The sequence below is a fragment of the Castor canadensis genome, chromosome 3 (assembly GCF_047511655.1).
Source record: "Castor canadensis chromosome 3, mCasCan1.hap1v2, whole genome shotgun sequence".
Taxonomy (NCBI): domain Eukaryota; kingdom Metazoa; phylum Chordata; class Mammalia; order Rodentia; family Castoridae; genus Castor; species Castor canadensis.
The window spans coordinates 55,334,142-55,355,744 of NC_133388.1; the positions used below are offsets into that span (position 1 = coordinate 55,334,142).

Genomic DNA, 21,603 nt, shown 5'->3' on the forward strand with positions numbered 1-21,603 from the left:
AGATTGAGAGTAGGGTGGGATGGCACCCCAAATAGTTGCTCTTCCAAATCTCTTGCTTTGTCTAATATTCTGCCTTGTGCACTTTAGGACACATTGCTTCCAAATACTCCTTCACTCTTCCTTTACCCTTCTTTCTTTGGACCCACCCATCTCTCTGCCTATAATGTCTTGTCTCAGCCTCCTTTTGTTCCTTACTAGCCAAGTTTTATTTGTCATTTAGGGTCTTGTTAGATGGTCCCTTGGGCCATATATTGTGTTATATGGTAGCACTTCTCTTCCACTGCCTCAGTGCTCAACTTGTAATATTTTTTATTTTCAAAATTACTGGATGTAACAGACTGATCATTATAATGAATTCTGATCTACCATGGAAGAGAATTTAAGAACGTTAGAAGAGGCTCCTTCAAAATCTTTTTCGAGCTGGGTGCTGGTGGCTCAGGCCTGTAATCCTAGCTACTCAGGAGGCAAGATCAGGAGGATTGCAGTTTGAAGTCAGCCCAGACAAATAGTTCTGGGTTTTCAGAGATATTGAGAATAGATAACAATTTAAGGACTTTATTTCATCATCACACTATTTTAATGAATCTTAGTTTTTAACTCTCTGCTTCAGTAATTAATACGAATCTTTCTTTTTTGTAGAGGACGCACAGACATGAATTATTTACTCCTCCTGTGGTAGGTTCTCACCCTGATGAAAGTGGAAGCAAATTCCAGGTTAGAACATTATCCTTATTATTTGGGGGTTGTAAGTTTAATATGAATTGCTTAATTTTAATTCACTGAATTTTCAATGAAAATAAACTAACTCTTTAAGTAGTTAGCTGACCTGGCTATGCAGCTGCTGTTGATAAAGTACATGCCTGTTGTAGTGACTTCTACAAAACTCTAGTAGAAGTGAATACTCCCTTTGGAGCAGGTCCTGATACCAGGGTAGCTCTCAGATACTCTCTGATCTCTGAGACAGTTCTTAGTCCTCCCCGTCTATTTGCTGGTTACTGCATTGGCTTTCTGACCAACTTTTCAGCAGTGCCCTTCCTGCCTTCACTCATCTGTGAAATATTGGTCTCTGTCTATCCCTCTCTTGGTCATCACACACTCGTGGAGTTTTTTGTTTTTGCAGCACTGGGAAGCAAACCCATGGTCTTGTGTGCGCACTGATCTACATCCCCAACCCAGTTGATCACACACTAGTTAAATTAAAATGTACTACATCAGTTGGTTGAAAACTTTACTTAAGGCACTAAGGAAACATTGGACTCAATCTCCAGCACCAAAAACAACAACAACAAATAAAATACAAAATAAAAGGTATTAAGGAAACAATATAGAATACAGACAGACCCCAGGGTTGTTCAGACTTGAGGAACAGAGGAGAGAGGGAAAGTCTTTAATGTTGGTAAAAAAGTAAAGTGTGTTCTCTACTTTTATACTCTTATATTTTGGAAAGCAGTTACCAAACATCACTCTTTTTTCACCTGGCCTCTATCAGTCATCTGTGGCTCTGTCCTTCCTCTCCAGCATGCAGAACTCTGCTGGGGATTAATCCTTAGTTACTTCTGTCTAGGCCCTATTTCCATGAGGCCCTAAATAGATTTTTTTGATTTTTTTTTTTGTGGTACTAGGGCTTGAACTCAAGACCTTCACCTTGAGCCACTCCACCAGCCCTATTTTTGTGAAGGGTTTTTTGATATAGGGTCTCACAGAACTATTTGCCTGGGCTGACTTCAAACTGCAATCCTCCTGATCTTACCTCCTGAGTAGCTAGGATTACAGGCCTGAGCCACTAGCACCCAGCTCGAAAAAGATTTTGAAGGAGCTTCTTCTAATGTTCTTAAATTCTCTTCCATGGTAGATCAGAATTCATTATAATGATCAGTCTGTTAGAAACTGAAACAGTAATACTGGATAATGCTCATATTAATATTGAGGTAGCATTGTACAGAGAAGACACTTATGGTGCTTAGCAGTTTCATGTTTTTAATTTTTATTGACATTACTTATATTTTCCTACCAGAGACTGTCCATGGCTCAAGTGGTAGAGTACCTGCCTAGCTAGTGTGAAGCCCTGAGTTCAAACCACAGTACTTCCAAAAAAAAAGACCGTACATGTTTTTCTTCTATAGATCAGTTTTCCCATGGCAACTCAGAAGGTTTTTTTACTCATTTCCTCCTTACCAAAGTAGCTTTGAGGCTTAGCTAAATAATTTGTTGTTCTTTTCAATCTTTATGTTTAATTTTGTATCTACAATGGTACATTTGTTATTTAAACTATATTTATAATGCCTGAACAGTAATCTCTTTACACTCTACAAATATGTCTGGGTTCAGACATATTTTGAAGACTTGGGGTATAACTGAATGCTAAAGTGCTTGCCTAGCATGCACCAGGCCCTGGGTTCAATCCCCGACCCTGCAAAATAATAATAATAATATTTTTTAAAGTATTTAGTCTTTTCTTTGTATGCCTGTGTTGTTTTAGTTGGTTTTGTTGTTGTTGTTGTTTACTGAGTTTTAACTTAGGGCTTCACGTTTGCGAGACAGGCACTCTGCCACTTGACCCATGCCCCGGGCCCTTTTTGCTTAAGTTAATTTTTGAGTAGGGTCTTGTGTTTTTCCCTGGACCAGCTTAAATGACAGTCCTATTTACACCTCCAGCATACTGGGATGACATGCATGCGTCACCATGCCCTGCTTTATTGGTTGAGGGTATGGAGAGAGTGAAGCATGAGGGTTATGGGGAATGTATGTGGGAGTGTCTCTTTTTTGCCTAGACTGGCTTGAAATGTGATCCTTTCAATCTCCACCTTCCAAGTGGCTGCAATTACATGCTTAAGTGGAACTTTATTTATTTACTTATTTATTTATTGAACTCAAGGCCTTGCACTTGCTAGGCAGGCACTCTACCACTTAAGTGAAACTTTACTGTCAACTTTTTAAACAGTGATTATTATGGGGTGGTTGGATTACATATGTCTGTATTTCTTTCTTCTTTTTTTTTTTTTTTTTTTTTTTTTTTTTTGGTGGGTCTGGGTTTGAATGCACGGTTTGGGCTTGTAAAGCAGGAGCTCTATTGCTTGAGCCACATCTCCAGTCCATTTTACTCTGGTTATTTTGGAGATGGGGGAGTCTCTTGAAGTTTTTTCCCAGGCTGGCCTCCAACCATGATCTTCCTGATCTCAACCTTCCAAGTAGCTAGGATTACAGGTGTGAGCCACCAGGGCCTGGTTGTCTACATTTCTTCCTTGGCTGTATTTTTATGTTTTTCTGAAGTAAACCTGGATTATTTGTAATGAAAACACAATATGCTAAAGATTTTTTAAAAAGCTCTCCCTGGTAGTTTCTATAAAAATGAAAAATTATATACTCTTCTCTCTAGAGGTTCCATTTCTGGAACTTGGGAGAAGTTGTCCATCTGTTATACCCACGCAGTGGACCAAGCAGGTGCCCAAAAACACCAAATATTATTTTCACTAGCAGAAAACCGGGAACTACTTAACTTTTCTTTAATGGGATTTGGTGAAATGAAAGGTAAGATGTATAGGTATCCCTTGGTATCCTTGGTAACAAAACTCCTAGATGTTCAGGTCCTTATATAACATGACATAATATATGCATATAAGCATCACATGTCCTCCTGTTTACTTTAAATCATCTCTACATTACTTCTAATACCTAGTACAGTATAAATGGTATGTAAGTAGTTATTCTTATTGTTCAGAGAATAAGGACAAGAATAAAAGGTGTATATATGTTCAGTACATGCACAGTTTTCAAGTAGGTGTGTGATTTAAAATTGGTTGAATCCACAGAAATACAAATATGTTTGTATTTATGTATATGTGTGAAAAAAATGAGAAAGAGCTTTTTAAAATGGTACCCTAATTGTTACTACTATAACTTTCTGATAAAACTGTTAAAAATTTCTGATAAAGCTCAGATTGAGAATGTAAATAATGATAGTCTTTCAAAATACTAAAGAAAATTAGAGTATGATTTTTTTAAATTATTAATTTTTAAGAAATACTGATCAAATAAAATAAATAAAATGTGCCAGGAGTGATGGTATACGTCTGTAATCCCACCCTCAGGAGGCTGAGGCAGGAGGGTTTAAAATTTAAGGCCAGCCTAGGCTACATAGTGAGACCTGAGTTCTAAGTAGAAGGATGGATGGATGGATGGATGGATGGATAGATAGATAGATAGATAGATAGTCTTTAATAAAAAATCAGTATACTTTTTTATTCATAATGATATGTCATAAAGCGCCAGTCATTGGTAAGGGCTTGACTTGATATATTTCTTTAGGCATAATTTTTATAGTTCATCATACATTTGATATTTTAGCTTTTTATAGAATGAAATTAAACTTGATAAGTTTTAAAATTTTTTTCTACTGTAAAGTAGCTTTAAATAATCTTAAGAATTTGTTTTATTTTAGCTTAAAACAATAGAAACTTTATTGGGTAGTACAACCAAAATTGGAGATGTGATTGTTCTTGGAATGATAACTCAGTTAAAAGAGGTAAGTTAAACTAAATATGCATTAGACTTCTATTTTTGTACTCAGATTGGTGAGGTGCTGGTACCATAGAGCATTCCTATAGAGAGTACAGGAACATAATCTTGATTGGAAGTTCTTACCTCAGTCACTAGGTAACCTTTTTCACTTGTGTTCCATTTTCTGAGTAGACAGGAAAGGAGTGTCATGTCTAGGTGCTCAATTTGCATAGGCTGAAAATAGGCCTCTCTGACCTCTGGTTGAATTGAATACTGTGTTCTGAATGAGTATCTGCAGACCACAACTTGGTCCCTTCAAGATGCAGGTGGCTCTCTTAAATGAAGACACCTCATAGGGCTTTTGACAGTCCAGTTAGGGTCCCTCTTGCTACCTCTTGATATTCAGCAGTCATTCCTCATAGTATATGGGAGGAGTCTGAGTCTTAATTAAGTGATGAGTCTGAGGGCACCAGACTAGTAAGTAGGAAAGCCTGGGCTAGGGGTTGTTGATGTTTATAGATGTATTGTTCTCTGTACTATATTCAGTTGTCGAACTTACTAGTATTTTAATTATTTTGTCATAGTGTTCATTTTTATGTAAATGTAAATAGATGTCATTCTGTTTTAGGGGAAATTTTTTCTGGAAGATCCTACTGGAACAGTACAACTGGATCTTAGTAAAGCTATATCCTTCACTTGTAAAAATCTGTTATAGTGCTGGGAGTGCAGCTCAGTGGTGGAGCACTTGTCCAGCATGTGTGAGCCCCTGCAATTGATCCCCAGCACCCCCCCACAAAAATAAGTTGCATGAATTGGGAAAATTGATTTTATATCATTCTCAAATTTGCCTATTTGGGTTCTCAGTCTAACTTTCATATGGTGGTCATGTAGGAATATAAAGATATAATTCTAAACTGTGACAAAACTACTTTAATTCCTTCTTATTTGGAGAATCTAGACAAATCACTGAAGTTTATAACACCATAAGAATGATCTACACTATACTGATGTACAGTTGTAGTACCAGGCTACATCTTAAACGTAGGACATTTAAACTTAAACATTTCTAAGCTATGGTGTAAACTGTAAACTATACAGTTTCAAATACGGAGTTTTTGAGTTTATTACTTAGAAATATTTTGGGGCTCCAAATGTATGTTGACTTTATCCCTGCCTGAAGCCTAGAAATAAGTTGTTTTCCTCAGCTGTTTGTACCAGTTCCATAGTGGTTTATACACAGAGGCTTGCTTTGTCTTAGCAGAAGGTAAGGAGGCATGCTCTTCCTGCTGTCATTGGTACACAGGGGAACGATTTCTACATTGGGTAAACTATACTAACATGATATAATTTGGGAGACCATTGATTATGAGAACATATTCTTGACAACATAAGGTAACTCTTAGGCTTAGGTAAACCAACAGAAACCTTTTTGGGGTAATGAAAATGTTCTGAAATTAGATAGTGGAGATAGCTTCAAGCTTGTAAGTATACTAAAAACCACTAAGATGTACACTTTTAAAGGATGAATTGTATGGTACGTGAGCTATATCTCAAAAAAGTTGATAACAACTTGAAGATTTTACAGTCATACAAAGGAACATTACCTAATCTGTGTATCTAATAAGATATGCATATGCTATGAAATTGAAAAGTATAATCCCTACCACCAAAAAAAAAAAAAACCTTCCGCTTCCGAGTCTATTTCTATTTAATGTACTTTTATTTATAAAATTTAGACTATCTATGGCTCTGAAGTTGTATAGCTCAATAAGATTGACAACTTCTGTAGTTAGTTCACAGGGCACGAGACTATAGCTTAGAATTAATGCCTTGTGTAACAGATTTGTCTTTTTAAACAAGAAGGGGAATTGGACAAGTGAAAGTGATTTGTTATCTTTTTCAGGTTGGTTTGAAGATCAAGTGTTTCATGTCAATGCGTTTGGATTTCCTCCCACTGAGCCCTCTTCTACTACTAGGTATTAAAATGTTTGATTCAAAGTCCAGGAATTTTGTAAAACTGGCAGTTGTGAATATATGATAGCTTATCATATCTCAGTTATTACTAGGCCTCAGGATTTGAGGCAAAATGCAGAGAGCACTGGAAAATTAAAGAAGGCCAAGTTTTATATAAAATTCTGAAAACTAGCATATTAACCCTAGATTAGTTGTAGTAGCATGTCTTTAACTAGGAAAGATTTCAGTCTCTCCGTCCAAAAGGTTGATGAGCATCAAGTGAAGTGAGAGATAGGAAAACACAGACAAATATAATCCCATGTTAATACAAAGGTCTTATTTTTGTATTCTACTAATGAATGAAAGTCACAAAATAGCAGACTGTATCTCCTGGTTGTTATAAATAAAAATAATATTAGAGCAATTCCAAAAGGTTCCTTTGGGAGGAGTGAGTTCCTTGTCACTCAGGGTATTTGAGCAGAGGTTGAATGATGTAAAAGTTGTAGCTGAGGCCCTGAGGGTTGAATGTAGTCGGCAGACTTACTCCCTAACTATGAGATGTTTAAAAACATTTTTAGTTTGCAATATATAAAAATTAGATTTCTCATTAAAGTCCAGATTTCTGAGTTCTCTTGTGCCATTAGATCTGACAATTATGGCACCTGAATTCTTACCTGGTGAAAATTATACTGCAGCGATGACCACCTTGGGTAGGGCTGTATCTGTGTTAATCTCAGCTGGCTTCTGCTTTGGTGTTTAGTGTTAGCTTCCTGGAAACTAAGCATTTGAGTCTTCCTCTTGTTATTGTCTTTGCACCTCATATTTCCTGAACCAAGGAAGGAAGATATTAGGAAGGATTTTCTCAGCTTTAATTTTACGATTTGTCTTATTTAATTAATTAAGTAATTAATTAATTTGGTGGGACTGGTGTTTCAACTCAGGGCTTCATGCTTGCAAAGCAGGCGCTCTACTGCTTGAGTCATGCGTCCAGTTCATTTTTTGCTCTGGTTATTTTGGAGATGGGGTCTCTCAAACTATTTGCCTGGGCTGGCTTTGAACTGAGATGCTCCCAACCATAGCCTCCCAAGTAACTAGGATTATAGGCATAAGCCACTGGTGCCTGGCATTACAAGATTCATCTTAATGGTGTTTCTTTCTGTGATGCTTTGGTTTGTGTTGAATATTACTCAATTCATGTCATCATACAGTTATGTCTACTTACTGAATTCCTCTAATAATTGCAAAATTATAACTTTAACATTATACCTTTGGAAAAGGCCATGTCCAGTTGGTGACAACACAGCAGCTATCATGTCAGAGTGCTCACATAGGGGCTTATGTGGCATAGGGGCTTTCTGTACATTATTTCTTTTATTCCTTCTAGAATCTAGAGAGGGCCTTGCACATGCGGGACAAGTGCTCTACAACCAAGCCACATCCCAGCCCTCGTTTTTTTGAGTCAGGATCTCACTGTGTAGCCCAGGCTGGCCTAGAACTCATTGTGTAATCCAGGCTGTCCTCAAACTCATGATCCTGTTTCCCAAGTGTCCACCATTACGCCTGGCTCTTTAAGAGTATTTTTTCAGGGCTGAGGGTGTGCTCAAGTGGTGGAACATGTGTTTATCATGCATCAGGTCCTGGGTTCAATGCTTACCCAACACATACACACAAAAAAGTTTTTTTTCACATTATCAGTGTATAGTACATGGTTACCAAAAAAAATTTACAAGATCTAGTGAAGACATGAAAAGGAAAGGAGTATTACCTGCAATTCTATTAGAAAACCTGTTAAGATTATTTATCAACTTATATTTTATATAATTTATGTGTCTGTACAAAAAGAAGCACCTCACCTCATTATTCATGGATTGTAGCTAAAATCTATCTGTAAACCCACAGTGCAGTAGCCATAACTCATGGTTGTGCAAAGAAAGTGAAAAATTTGATTTGCCAGGGGTCTTTGCTGTTTCAGCCTCATTGAGAGATGACTAAAGGACAGAGACTGAGAGGGAGTGCAAGAAGCTTCAGTCTGGGGCTTGATAGGCGTGAGAGGAGTTGGAGAAGGTGGAGTCTATATTTCGTTCCTTTTATTCTTGGTACTATAAATGGATAATGGGCATTCCTTTGTAACCTGGTTTTTGTTTAATAATATGCAGTCATCTTTTTCCATTCCTGTGAAATATTTTGTATTGCATGATTTGTGACATTCAGCATGTTTCTAATTTGGTAAACAAAATATAGAAGACAATAATTATTTTATAACTATATAGGGCATACTATGGAAATATTAATTTTTTTGGAGGTCCTTCCAATACATCCGTGAAGACTTCTACAAAACTAAAACAGTTAGAAGATGAGAATAAAGATGCCATGTTTGTGTTTATATCTGATGTTTGGTTGGACCAAGTCGAAGTATTGGAAAAACTTCACACCATGTTTTCTGGTAGGTCTTTCTTTCCTGTCTTCTTTCTTTCCTTTTCCTTCCTTCCTTCTTTCCCTTTCCCTTTTTTGCTTCTCTCCCTCCGTCTCTTACTTCCTTCCGCTTCCTTCTTTCTTTCCTTTCCCTCCCTCCCTCTTCTTCCTTCCTTTGTTGTTATTTTGAACTGTCATGATAGCTCATGTCTTAAAACTAAATGCTCACTGTATATGGAGATGCATACTTGCTACTCAGGAGGCTTATGCGGGAGGATTGCTGGAGCAGTCCTGTATATATGTGTGTGTATATTCATGATCAATAAGAATTAGTCCTAACTATAGTATAATTAAAGAGAGTGAGGAGGAGGTTGGGCCTTGAAATCTGTTTTAAATGCCAGCCTAATACTTTGGTCAGGTTACTGAACCTCTTTTAAGTCTCAGCTTGGAAGGGTGTTCTGAGGACTAAGCCAATGCAAGGCCTTGTACATAGTGTTCAGTGAATGGGCATCATTATTATTACTATTATTTTATTAAAAATAAGTTATTAAGATAATACATTTGCTTATTAAAAACTCATGGTCAGGAGTTGGGGATATAGCTCATACTAGAGCGCTTGCATACCATATGTGAGGCCCTGGGTTCAGTCCCTAGCCCTGGAAAAAAGAAAAAGAAATTCTTGAAAACATGGGCACAATGACACCCCTGTAGTCTCAGCTACGTGGAAGGCTGAGGCAGGAGGATCATTTGAGCCCTTGAATTAGAGGCCAGCGTTAGAAACATAGTAAGACCCTGTCTCAAAAAGAGAAGAATCAAAACTCACGATCAAAGGATTATATACTGACTGCCAGACTTGAAGGATGATGTTCTTTTGTTCTGTAGGTTATTCACCAGCACCTCCAACCTGCTTTATTCTGTGTGGTAATTTTTCATCTGCACCATATGGAAAAAATCAAGTTCAAGCTTTAAAAGGTACTGAAGGATCTGTTTAATACATTTATAAATTTATATTAAGTTGATAAGAAATTACCCAAAATGTTTGAATTTCATTCAAAAGATGTAGAGTTGCACTTAGTTAAATATAATCTAGTTTATATGTGTATTATATGCAAATTAAATGTGAAATCTTTTTAAAATTTTAGATTCTCTAAAAACTTTGGCAGATATAATATGTGAATACCCAAATATTCATCAAAGGTAATGATCTCTATTGCTGTATTTTTTATTCAAATAATTTTATTAAAAAAACACATAGGTCATTGTCACCTTCAAAATGACCCGCTTTCAGTCTGTAATAAACAAACCTGTCATTTTACTGTTAAAGGAAAACAAAAGCTGAATCTTAAGTTTTATATTAGTGACTATTAGAAATTGCAAGGAGAAAAAGATAAAATTAAGAGCTAGAAGATAAAATTGTTCTTGCATCATAATATGTTATACCATTCTTTAGATTTATAGTAAAAAATATCAAAAAGGAGAGTGATAATTTCAGCCACACTTTTTGGTGACATTACTATTCTAAAACCTTCTCCCTCCCTTTGTTTTTTCTTTTTTTTTTGGTGGTATAGGGGCTTAAACTCAGGGTGTCACACTTCACTTACTAGGAAGGTGCTCTACCACTTGAGTCACTCGGCCAGCCCTTCACCCTTATATAATCAGTCACTGGCCACATGTGTCTCTTTAAAGTTCTAGTTAAATTAATTAAAGTGTAAAGAAAGTTTGAATTTCAGTCTGTCAGCCACACTTGCCATAGGTTAAGCACTCAGTAACAAACATAGAACATTTTTGTCATCACACTATTAGACTGTTAGGCTAGAGACGTTTAGCAGTTTATTTATTAAATTAGCTGAGCATGGTATGCACGCCTGAAATCCCAGCCCTTGTGAGGCTGAGGCAGGAGCATCTTGAGCTTCAGGACAGTCTGGGCTGCATAGTGAGACCCTGCCTTTATATATATATTCCATAATTCAATTAAAGGCAGTGACTTGTTTTATATTACTTTAGTAGGTTGCCATATTATCAATTTTTTAAATGAATTATGTTGAATTTTGCTGCAGTAGTCGTTTTGTGTTTGTTCCTGGTCCAGAGGATCCTGGATTTGGCTCCATCTTACCAAGGTAACTTTTATTCAGATTTTTGCAACAGTCAAGAAAATTCTGTAAATTTAAAAAATGTATTCTTTATCACATAAATTGTTTTTATAGGCCACCACTTGCTGAAAGCATCACTAATGAATTCAGACAAAGGGTACCATTTTCAGTTTTTACTACTAATCCTTGCAGGTAAATATTAATATTTTGTGTTACACTTTTTTTCTTTCATTTAAAAACTTAATTTTTCAAATTTGTTTCTGAATTTTGGCTGTTATGGAGTAAGTATAAAAAGAAAATTTGTTTTTAGATTTTTTTAAAACTTTGGGAAAAAAAAGCTCACTAATAGTGGATTTAGAAGCTTAAATTTCTGTCTGTAGCTCAGACTTTTCTCCCAACTCTCAGGTCCAGCTCCTACTAATCATCTGCCCTTGCTGTTCATCTGACAGCTTAGAAGTGAACTCTGATCTTCTCCCTGCCCCCACCCTCACCTGTTCTGCAGCCTTCCCCATCTTATTCATGGCACCCCATTCAGTTGTTGAGGCCAAGAACTTTGAGGGTTTCTATCACTTGAAGTTTTTTGAGAGGAATTACCATCTTCAAAATACATCCAGAATGTAGCCACCTCTGCAACTCCACCTCTATGACCCTCCTACCATGTTCTCTAGCCTGGAGAATTGGTCTCTAGCTTCTACCCCTTCTTTTCTATAGTCTGTTTTCAACCCAGTGTTAGAGTAAGACATATCATGTTCTTCCTGATCCTGAAAGATGGGGTCCCTTGTGTCAGTTGGAAACAACCCAGATTTTTGCAGTAGTAACGCAGGCCCTACCCCCATGATCTGGCTCTTCCCATTACTGCCTTCGTACCTGTCTTACTCTGCCTGAGCTGTGCCTGTCCCCTGTGCCTGCAGTGTTCCTATTTTGGATGTCCAGGTTCCTCCCTCCCTTTGAGCCCATCCACAGATCACTCTTGCTTCCTGTTCCAAAGCGTCCTACTTAACACTGGTCTTCTACCCCTCTCTTCCTCCCCGTGATCCCTCTTAGCCCATCTTTTTCTTTATCTAATATACTTCATCGTTTTTCAACATACTACACGATTACCATGTTTATTTTCTTTTCCCCCTCCCCCCATTAAAATGTAAATTGCATGAGGGCGGGGATCTTTTTGTTCTGTTTATTCATCCCTGGAATAGTGCTGGGCACATTTGAAGAGCTCAATAAAGGGCTGAGAGTATGGTTCATTGGTAGAGTGCTTGCCTTGTACACATACTGGTTCAGTTCCCAGCACTGCAAAAAAAAAAAAAAAAAAAAAAACTAAATAAATAATTGAATGGATGAATAGATAAGATAGAGTCTAGTAGAATTTTTGCTGTGGTGAGCATTGAGAAGTGGGAATGGCCTTGTATTCTATGACATTTTGCTTTTAAAATTATCTTGTATTTTTTCTGAAGAAGCCAAATTCAACTACTGCTTTATTTCAGAATTCAGTATTGTACACAAGAAATTATTATCTTTCGTGAAGACTTAGTGAATAAAATGTGCAGGAACTGTGTCCGTTTTCCCAGCAGCAACTTGGATATTCCTAGTCATGTAAGTAGTCTTCACATAATACACAATTTTGTCTTAATTTACCCTTGTTGTTCTGATGTTTACTTGTGGTTCAAAGCAATTCAAATATGCTTTTCTCAGCAATTCAACTTTTATTACTAAGTATGTTTCTCAGTTTTCTACTGAAGGTTCCTCTAATGGCAGAGAATAAAGCCAAGATTAAGCAAGGAATTTTTTCGACGCTTCCTGTTTTGCCTTTAAAACTCTTAAATTGTACTTCAAATGCTTGTATGTCTATTCTGAGAAAATGTTCATATGTATCATGTCCATTACACATTTCCTGTGGCGTGAGCACATCAGGAGGGTGCACTTGCAGCTTCACAGTTCCTTAGCAGTAAGGCATATGGTACATGCCTATAATCCCAGCTCTTGGAAGGCATAGGCAGGAGGATAGAATTGGAGGCCCGCCTCACTATGTAAAGAGATCCTGTGTCAAATACCCTAGAACCCCCCCACTCCACCCAAAAAAAACCCCAAAAAACAAAAACAACAACAAAGTTCCCTGACATACAGTTGTCAGTCCTTGGTTACACATACTTCCATTTGAGAAGTATGGATTTAGAGCATACAGAACATTTTTATTCTTCATTTTACAATATTTAGCTTATGTAGACTATTGATTTGTGGCTTTACTTAAGCTATGAAATTATTGTTATTTTTAAGAAACATTTTCTCATGGGTTCAAGTGATGATCCTAGCCTCTTGAGCTGGGACTATAGGTATACACCAACATACCTGGCACTATGAAATTATTTTTAGGACTGATAGAGTGGCTCAGGTGGTAGAATGCTTGTCTAGCAATCATGAGGCCTTGAGTTCAAGCCCTAGTACCGCCAAAAAAAATAAATAAAAAAAAATAAAAGAAAGAGAAATTATTTGTAGATGAACAGAACTGGTAAATGAGTTTATTGTATAGCTGCACATACAACTGATCCAATATGACTAATTGGGAGAGTCATTGTTATAGTATATGACATTAGATGAGAATTCATAGATTTTTCTCCCTTAAAATACAGGATAATTAATTTCACTTTATATCAGTATTTACCAAAGCTCTGTAATTTAGTTTCCCTAAATTATTTCTCACATTGTCTAGGTCCTTTTGGTAGTTATTTCATTTAAAATGATTTGTTTCACTGTTTTCACTTTTATACATAAACTGAAGTTTGCGTTGTCTTGTGTTCTGTTGCAGTTTGTGAAGACTGTCTTATCCCAAGGACACTTGACTCCTCTACCTCTTTATGTCTGTCCAGTGTACTGGGCCTATGACTATGCTTTGAGAGTGTATCCTGTGCCTGATCTGCTTGTCATTGCAGACAAATACGATCCTTTCACCATGACCAATACCGACTGCCTCTGCATAAACCCTGTAAGGATGTAGTTAACCCTATATAGTCATTGTCTGTCAAGATTAAAACACACTTCTCTAATTTTAAAATATATATTTAATATTATTGGAGTTAAAAATACTATTAATGAAATAATAAGTTTGGTAAGCACAGAACGTTCTTACACTTTCAGTATAGGATGTGAGTATAAAGTAATAACTTTAAAAAATAAACACATCAAAACATATATATTCAAAGGAGTATTTTCCCCTTTAAAGTAACTTACTGTACGACTTCTTTCTGAGAACTGCTTTCAGGACTTGTATTTCATTCTCTTTAACCATATTAATGGAACTTGAGAATTGTGATTTTTTTTGTTTTTAAATTGCCCACATGCCAAAGTCTAGCCTGGGAAATGAAATTTCATTGGGACATACTTTATTACTTAATTTTAGGTAAATCCTTAAAATTACTTCAGAATATTGAAGTTGCTTCAGAATTTCTACAGAAGGATGATTGACTTTTAAACTTGGAGAAGAAATGTTTTGTAAACAATGACATAAACACAGATGTTTATGCTAAACAAAATACTGCCTTCACAGTGATTTTAATCTGCATACTTTTCTTGATTCTTGTGAACTTCAGATTAATCATTTTTTGTTTCATCCGGGTTATTCCTAGAAAAGTCACATCCTATTACTGGTTAGTACTTTCATCAAACACTTTGTCTGACTTCCTCTAAGACAGGCTTAACAAACTTGGCACATTTGGCATTTTAGACCAAATAATTTTTTGCTGTAGAGGCCGTCCTGTGTGTTGTTGGATGTTTAGCAGTATCTCTAGCTTCTGAAACCCATTGGGTACCAGTCACATCCCCCAGTTGTGATGATTGTAAATGTCTCAGGACATTTTCCAAATGCCCCCCACCCAGGGACAAAGTCATCCCTGGTTGAGACCCACTGCCCTAGATGAACACAATTAACTCATTTGGCTTCCCTGCTGAAGTTTTGTATATTTTTCATATAATCTTTATTTGCATTCAAATATCCCTTTACACTGAAACTGTTTTCTCATTTAAATTTTAACTCTTTGGGCATTCTCTTAGTTAATACTCTTTGAATAGAGTATACCTTATTCCTGAATTTTTCCACTTTTTTTCTTTGGTGGTACTAGATTTTGAACTCAGCCTCGCATTTGTTAAGCAGGTGTGCTATCACTTGAGCCACACCTCAGCCCTTGAATTTTTCCACTTTTTCATCCTGTTAAGTATATAAACAACCAGCTCCTATACCATCATTGTATCTTTTAAACCTTACTTACATCTTTTGGGCAAGCTCAAAAGTTGCTTTTGACATTGCTTCATCTCCCCCACCTTTTTTTTTTTTTCCCCCTCATCCCTTCTTGATACTTTTACATTAATGAATACCTGCTATGGACAGAGACTGAAAGACTGAGCCTTTGCTCAGTAACCTTAGAGTTCCTTAGTACACAGTTATGAGTGCTTACTGCTCAGTTGCTTTGGGGCACATTGCTGGAGAGGGGACATTTTCATTGAGCAAAGGGGTAGGGAAGACTTCTTGAACATGATGTTTGAGTGTGTTAGATGCATATGTAGCATTATACAGTACTATTTATTTTTTATACTGAGCGGAGCCACTCCTAAGCATTTCCAGTCACATCTGTTAGCATAAAACTATCTAGTAAACTTAAAAAACTTTTGCTTCAAATGGGGATACTTTATAGTAATACCTCTCTATACAGATCATGATAAAATCTGGTGTATTACTTTATAGTACATCATGACTTTAAGTCATGACCAAGAAATTTGATTTTTGTCTCCAAAGGGCTCTTTTCCAAGAAGTGGATTTTCATTCAAAGTTTTTTACCCTTCCAATAAGACAGTAGAAGATAGGTAAGTGTACCCCCCCAAACAGCAACGGGCTTTCCTCTTGTATTGCTAAAAATCACATTCTGCTTATTGTGGTTAAGCTGTATGTACTTGCTAGTGTTTCTGTTAAAACAGAATAAGAACTTTTTTATTAGCATGTAATAGTTGTGTGTGTGGGGAATTCATCTCCTCCATTATTCTCCCTCCCCTGCTTCTTAGAACAATTTCAATAGGTTTCATTATTCTATTTTCATATATGAATACAAAAGACATTCACCATATTCACCCTCATTCATCCTTTCCTTATGCACTCCCCTCTTCCACTGGTACCCATCCCCAGAAAAGACCTGTTTTACCTTCCTATAGAACAAGAACTTTTTGAGTGAAATCCCAGATCTGCTGTGGAGTGGGCTAGTTCTCTTATAGGCTGACTCCTGAGGGTACTCTTGAATAAGAATTCCCAGAGGTCAGCACTGCCCCTCACATAGTTGACACTCAGAACCCAGGCAGTCAGCCTTAAATTGGCAGCAAAATAGTGGGAAGCTGGATGTGAATGCAGTGATGAGGAAGGATTGAGGTTGACAGGTCTTGGGAAAACAGAAAATAATCACCTAATGAATATTGGTTTTTCACAAGGTGATCTATATATCACTTACATCAGAAATCTCTGAGGTTCTTATTTAAAATGAGTTCTAGAGCTGATAGATTGGTTCAAGTGGTAAAGCACCAGCCTAGCAAGTACAAGGCCCTGAGTTCAAACCCCAGTTATACAAACAAAAAATAAATGTTTTGAGTTCCAGGATTTTATTCCAAGCTCATCATGGCTTTCTAATTGTAGACCTGAGGAATATGCATTTTAAAATTTACCTTGGATTCAGGCATCCTAATGTGTGATTTCTCAGATAATTGTATTTTTGAAAAGCTTTCACCTCTAATTAAGAAAAAAAATGACCAATGGTGGTGCATACCTGTAATCCCAGCATTAGAGAGGCTGAAGCAGGAGGATCAAAAGGTAAGGCCAGCCTGGGCTACCTAGTAAGACCCTGTCGTAAATAAAAAAACAAATGACAGTAACTACCCTCCAGGTTCCTGTTTCCTGACAACCTGTTTGTCTTTTGTTTTGTAATGAAAATATTTATTTAAATAAATAGGAATACAAACACATAAAAAAAAAAAACCTCAAACAATGCTTAAAAGTATAAATTTGAAAAGGAAAAATATCTCTGCATCCCAACACTGAAAAAAACATGATTAACAATTTCTTTCTTGGGTAGTACTGAGGTTTGAACTCAGGGCCTTGAGATTGCTAGGCAGGGCTCTACTGCTTGAGTCATGCCCCCAACCTTTTTGCTTTAGTTATTTTTTTGGATAAGTCTTGCATTTTTGCCTGGGCTGACCTAGGACCACATTTCTCCTACCTTTGCCTCCCAAGGGTGAAGAAAAGCACAAAAGCTTGAGACTCTTATCTGAAAAATAAACTAATTCAAAAAGGACTGGGGACATGGCTTAAGTAGCAGGGAGCTTGGTTTAACAGGTAGAGTGCTTGCCTAACAACCAGGAGAGTCTGAGTTCAGACCCCAGTGCTAATGGATGGATAGATACAGATAAAATATAAAGACATAAACCCTACCTGGAGATTAACTGATTTATTATGCTAGCATAAGATACTTCAGCTACATTTCTTGTAATTGCCATACAGAATTATTTTGTGCACTATGCACTCCATACACTTTCTATTGTAGTTCCTAATATATTAGAAGTCATTTAGGTGCCTGGCCCTCTTAAAAGTTTCTAGTAGTTTCAAGCACAGTACTTGACTTGTAGTTGATACTCACTGCTTGTTGAATTCAAACAGCTCTGTGGCCTCAGGTGCTTCAAAGCTTTAACATAATTTCCAAATTATACTTTAGTATTGATAACTTGAGGAATCTGTTTAGTACTGAATTAAACAAGTAGATGTGCCTCATTTTTGAGAGAACAGAAAACATTTTCAAGATATATTGAAATACTCTGGTCTTTCTGCTACTTAGTTTATCCTAAGAAGAAACCTTTTGTTAGAATATTTGTGAAGTCATACTGTGGAGTTAATCACAGAATGTAGACAAAGTATAGATAAGGTTAGCTGTTTTGACGTGTACTTTCTTTTTCTTATATACAGGTGTTTATTTGTTTTATATTTTTAAAATTATCACATAGAAACTATATATATAAATGGAGTATAATATGTATTTCCCAGTAGTTTTAGTTTAAAACACAACATTGGTGATGTGGTAGGGAAATACAGTCTCCACACACCTGGTCAGAATGAAAAATGGCAAAAAAAAAGCTTGACAAAATTTATTAAGACCTAAGATGTATTTTTAGGAACTTATTCTACAGGTACAGTTGGGCTTATGCATAAAAGTAGGGAGTATTTATTGTAGCTTTTATAATATCAAAAGGTAAGAAACAGTTTAAATGTAGATACGTAAATATGTGTACTTACTCAAACCTTTTATATTTAAATTTCAAAGCCATAAAGGAACTAGTGAAATAAGTTACAAATGTGTGTACTAATTGAAAAAAGGAAGAATACTGTGCATAATCCACTTTCATACATGATGCTTATGTATAATTTAACTATCTTTCTTTTTTAGGGTAAGAAATGGGGTGCAAGACTGATGTACTTTTAGTGGTCTTTGGAATAATGTACATAATAGTGACCTATGTTTAAAATTAAGTAATTTTTAAGAAAAGTACACTAACTTAGGTTTTTAAAATGTTTAATTTTATAATTTTTTTCTATTTTCAGCAAACTTCAAGGCTTTTGAGATTCATCTGAATAAAATCAACTTTCTCCTTAATTTTATCTTATGTAATTTTGATACTAAGATATAATAAAATTATGGCAAACTTTAGGACATTCTGTTTAGATTTGTATTTTATGAATTTTGATATTAAAACAAATACAGTATACTTTAGAAAGTTTTATGGAAATATTTTCTGCAGTTTCAAAAATACATACGTATAAAGATACACTCTAGTTACACATCTGCACTTAAAAATTAAAGTTTACTGCTATATTAGTCAGACTCTCATGTTCATTTTAAGAAAAACACAAGTACTTATCACTGTAACAGCCCTAATATATTTAGCAGTTTTCAAATTGTTTAAATCACAAAATTTATTCTAACAGTAGTAAAAGCTTTTGTTTCAGGGTGTTAGTCTGATATTTATTACATAATTATCTTTTGGCACTGGAAATTTAAAACATTAGTTTCCATAGTTTTTACATGTATGGGACATAATTTTTTTTTTTTTTTTTGGCGTCACGGGCTTGAACTCAGGACCTCATGCTCGCTTGAATCACTCTATCAGCCCTGTTTTATGTCGATCTCTAGAACTATTTGCCCAGGCTAGCTTTGAACCTCAGTCCTTCTCTGCCTCATGAGTAGCTAGGATTACTAGTGTGAGCCACCATCGTGCACCTCCCCACTGCTGTTTTTTTTGTTGTTGTTTCTTGCCATGTTGGGGATGGAACCCAGGGCTTCACACATGCTAGGGAAGTGCTCTACTACTGAGCTATGTCCCTAGCTCCATGTTTATTTTGAATCATGTGACTTATCTGTCTGTGCTGCTCTAACAGATACTAAAAATCAGTAATTTATAATGAACAGAAATTTATTGGTTCTGGGGTGTGAACTCTTAAGATGGAGAGGCCTGATATGGCAAGGTTGTTCCTGCATGTGGCATGGTAGAAGGGCAGAGAGGGAGACAGAGAAAATGGGCACAAACTCATCTGTTCATAAGGAACTTGCTGCTGTGAGATGAATCCCACTCTGCCCTTGTGGTCTGTCGTCTCTTACTAGGCCCCACCTCCACACACTGTTGCATGGGGCATTAATTTTTCAAAACATGCTTTTAAGTAAGAGCAGCATGTTTTGCTATTTTATGTATAACCACCGTCCCTTAAAATTTAGTTTAAGGAGTTGGCCCAATGATAGTACAGAAATGAATCTGAATGACAGAAAATTGTTAGAGGAGCAAAGAGTATTTCAAATATAAAAGTAATCCTATACATTATAGAGCCTGGACTGGAAAACATTTCTTTCAAAGAGAATTTGCTTTCTGGGAAAAAGAAACTAGTAAAAAGAATTAAAATTCCATGTGAAGGGAAGAAATTCCTCAAGCAAATTTAATCCAAATGCAGTGATAAGTGAATTCAGGAGCAATGAAGTAGGAATTTGATAAGTGGTTTGAGGTTGGAAAATCTGGGAAGAGTATTAGAAGAGGTCTGATGTCGCAAAAAATAGGATTTAGGTTTAATTTCAAGAGTAGCGTGAAGGGCTGGGGAAGTATGTAGCTCAGTGGTAGAACGCTTGCCTACCATTCATGAGTCTGAGTTGATTTTTTTTTTTGGGTACTGGGGATTGAACTCAGGGCCTCATGCATTCTGAGTTGTTTTTGCTGTGCTGGAGGATCATGAGTTTGAGGCCAACATGGACTCCGTGACCAGATCCTGTCTCACAAAAACAAGACATGATTAATAGTCCGGATAGTGTCCATGAACAGCTTTCTCCGCCTTACAGGCATAGAAATTTAATATTGGGGTCTATAAAATACTCTATTAAGTAAAATAAGATGGGCACAAATAGTCCACCAGGAACTTGTGATGCTCACCATATTACCACATCCTGTTAGTGAGACAATAAAACAAAACAAAGCTGATTACTCTTTAGAGAATCTAACAAAAAACTATGGGCCCGTAATCAGAATCCCCTCTCTCTGGCACGCATGCCGTGCGCACACGCATACGCACACACGCCTGCCCTGCATACAATTTCAGAGAATCAGGAGCTGAAGGCCATGATCCTTTTCAAACAGCCAGTTGTGGTTTGTTGCCATTTGAGTAGTATGGTTTGTTCATGGTTGGTAATACCTTTTTTAGGATCAAACTTGTCCAGAACTTTTTTTGTTTTGTTTTTGTTAAGAGCACCTGCCTACCACGTATGAGGCCTTGAGTTAAAATCCCAGGACTGCTAAAAAATAATAAAGTCACTCATACCATTGCTATGGCGGCTTGGACCAGACATGGAATGCAGCGGATATGTTTGGAGTATGTAATAGGAAATGGTAGGAACCAGTAAGTGAATGGCAGTACAGAATGAGTTAAACAGGAATCAAGGGTTTTACGCTTATGTAGCCTGCTGGATGGTATTATTTATTGACATTGGGGGAGTAAAAGATTTGAGAGGAAAAAAAACAGGTTTTGTGTTCTGAACATGTTAATTTGAGATACCTAGCAAACATCCAGGCAGAGGATCAGAAATCTAGCAGCAGTGATGTGTGGGTTCTCTTAGGGTTGTGGTCAGGTAAGACTGAAGATAACTTTGGAGTCACTACTTTCACCCCACCATAAGACCCAGGAGGGCAAAGTTGTTTTATTTTTTTTAAATAAATTTTAAACTTCTAAAGTATAAGATAAAGTCCCCTATTAGCAGCTCAATGAATTTTCAAACTGCGTGCCCAGTGTAATAATATACCAAGATTAAGAAAAAGCCCTACCCCAGAAGCTCTGTTAACTCCTTTTCAATTACAATGCTCCACTCCCTCTCAAAGGGCAATCACTAGTCTGATATTTTTTTTCTTTTTAAAATATATTACCATTATTTCTGATTGACGATCTTACTTGTATAGCTTCACTTCTGACAGTGATGTTTATTTAGTCATGTTTTATCTACTACATAATGGAATCAAAGCATATAATTTTGTATCTGCTTTATTTTATATAGCTTGGTTAGGGCTAGTCTTTGGTACTGTTACTCTACAGTAGTACATGTGAGGATAT

At 36.5% G+C, this 21,603-nt stretch overlaps 1 protein-coding gene across 5 annotated transcripts in view; it reads left to right on the forward strand.

The window, feature by feature from the left end:
* Pole2 (DNA polymerase epsilon 2, accessory subunit) overlaps positions 1-18,718 on the forward strand; it is a 39,101-nt gene extending 20,383 nt beyond the window's left edge. For 2 of the 5 annotated variants that reach the window (XM_074068027.1, XM_020174574.2), the window contains exons 6-19: positions 640-714; positions 4,439-4,522; positions 5,126-5,182; positions 5,713-5,761; positions 6,401-6,473; positions 8,721-8,893; positions 9,745-9,834; positions 10,005-10,059; positions 10,920-10,979; positions 11,067-11,144; positions 12,434-12,542; positions 13,753-13,929; positions 15,733-15,800; positions 18,568-18,718. In XM_074068027.1, the coding sequence (XP_073924128.1) occupies positions 640-714; positions 4,439-4,522; positions 5,126-5,182; positions 5,713-5,761; positions 6,401-6,473; positions 8,721-8,893; positions 9,745-9,834; positions 10,005-10,059; positions 10,920-10,979; positions 11,067-11,144; positions 12,434-12,542; positions 13,753-13,929; positions 15,733-15,800; positions 18,568-18,586 (1,167 nt within the window). In that variant the 3' untranslated portion in view covers positions 18,587-18,718. The remainder of the gene's footprint in view (positions 1-639; positions 715-4,438; positions 4,523-5,125; positions 5,183-5,712; positions 5,762-6,400; positions 6,474-8,720; positions 8,894-9,744; positions 9,835-10,004; positions 10,060-10,919; positions 10,980-11,066; positions 11,145-12,433; positions 12,543-13,752; positions 13,930-15,732; positions 15,801-18,567) is intronic. The other 3 variants (XM_074068028.1, XM_074068029.1, XM_074068025.1) reach the window with 2 other exon arrangements.
* Positions 18,719-21,603: the final 2,885 nt, after the last annotated feature.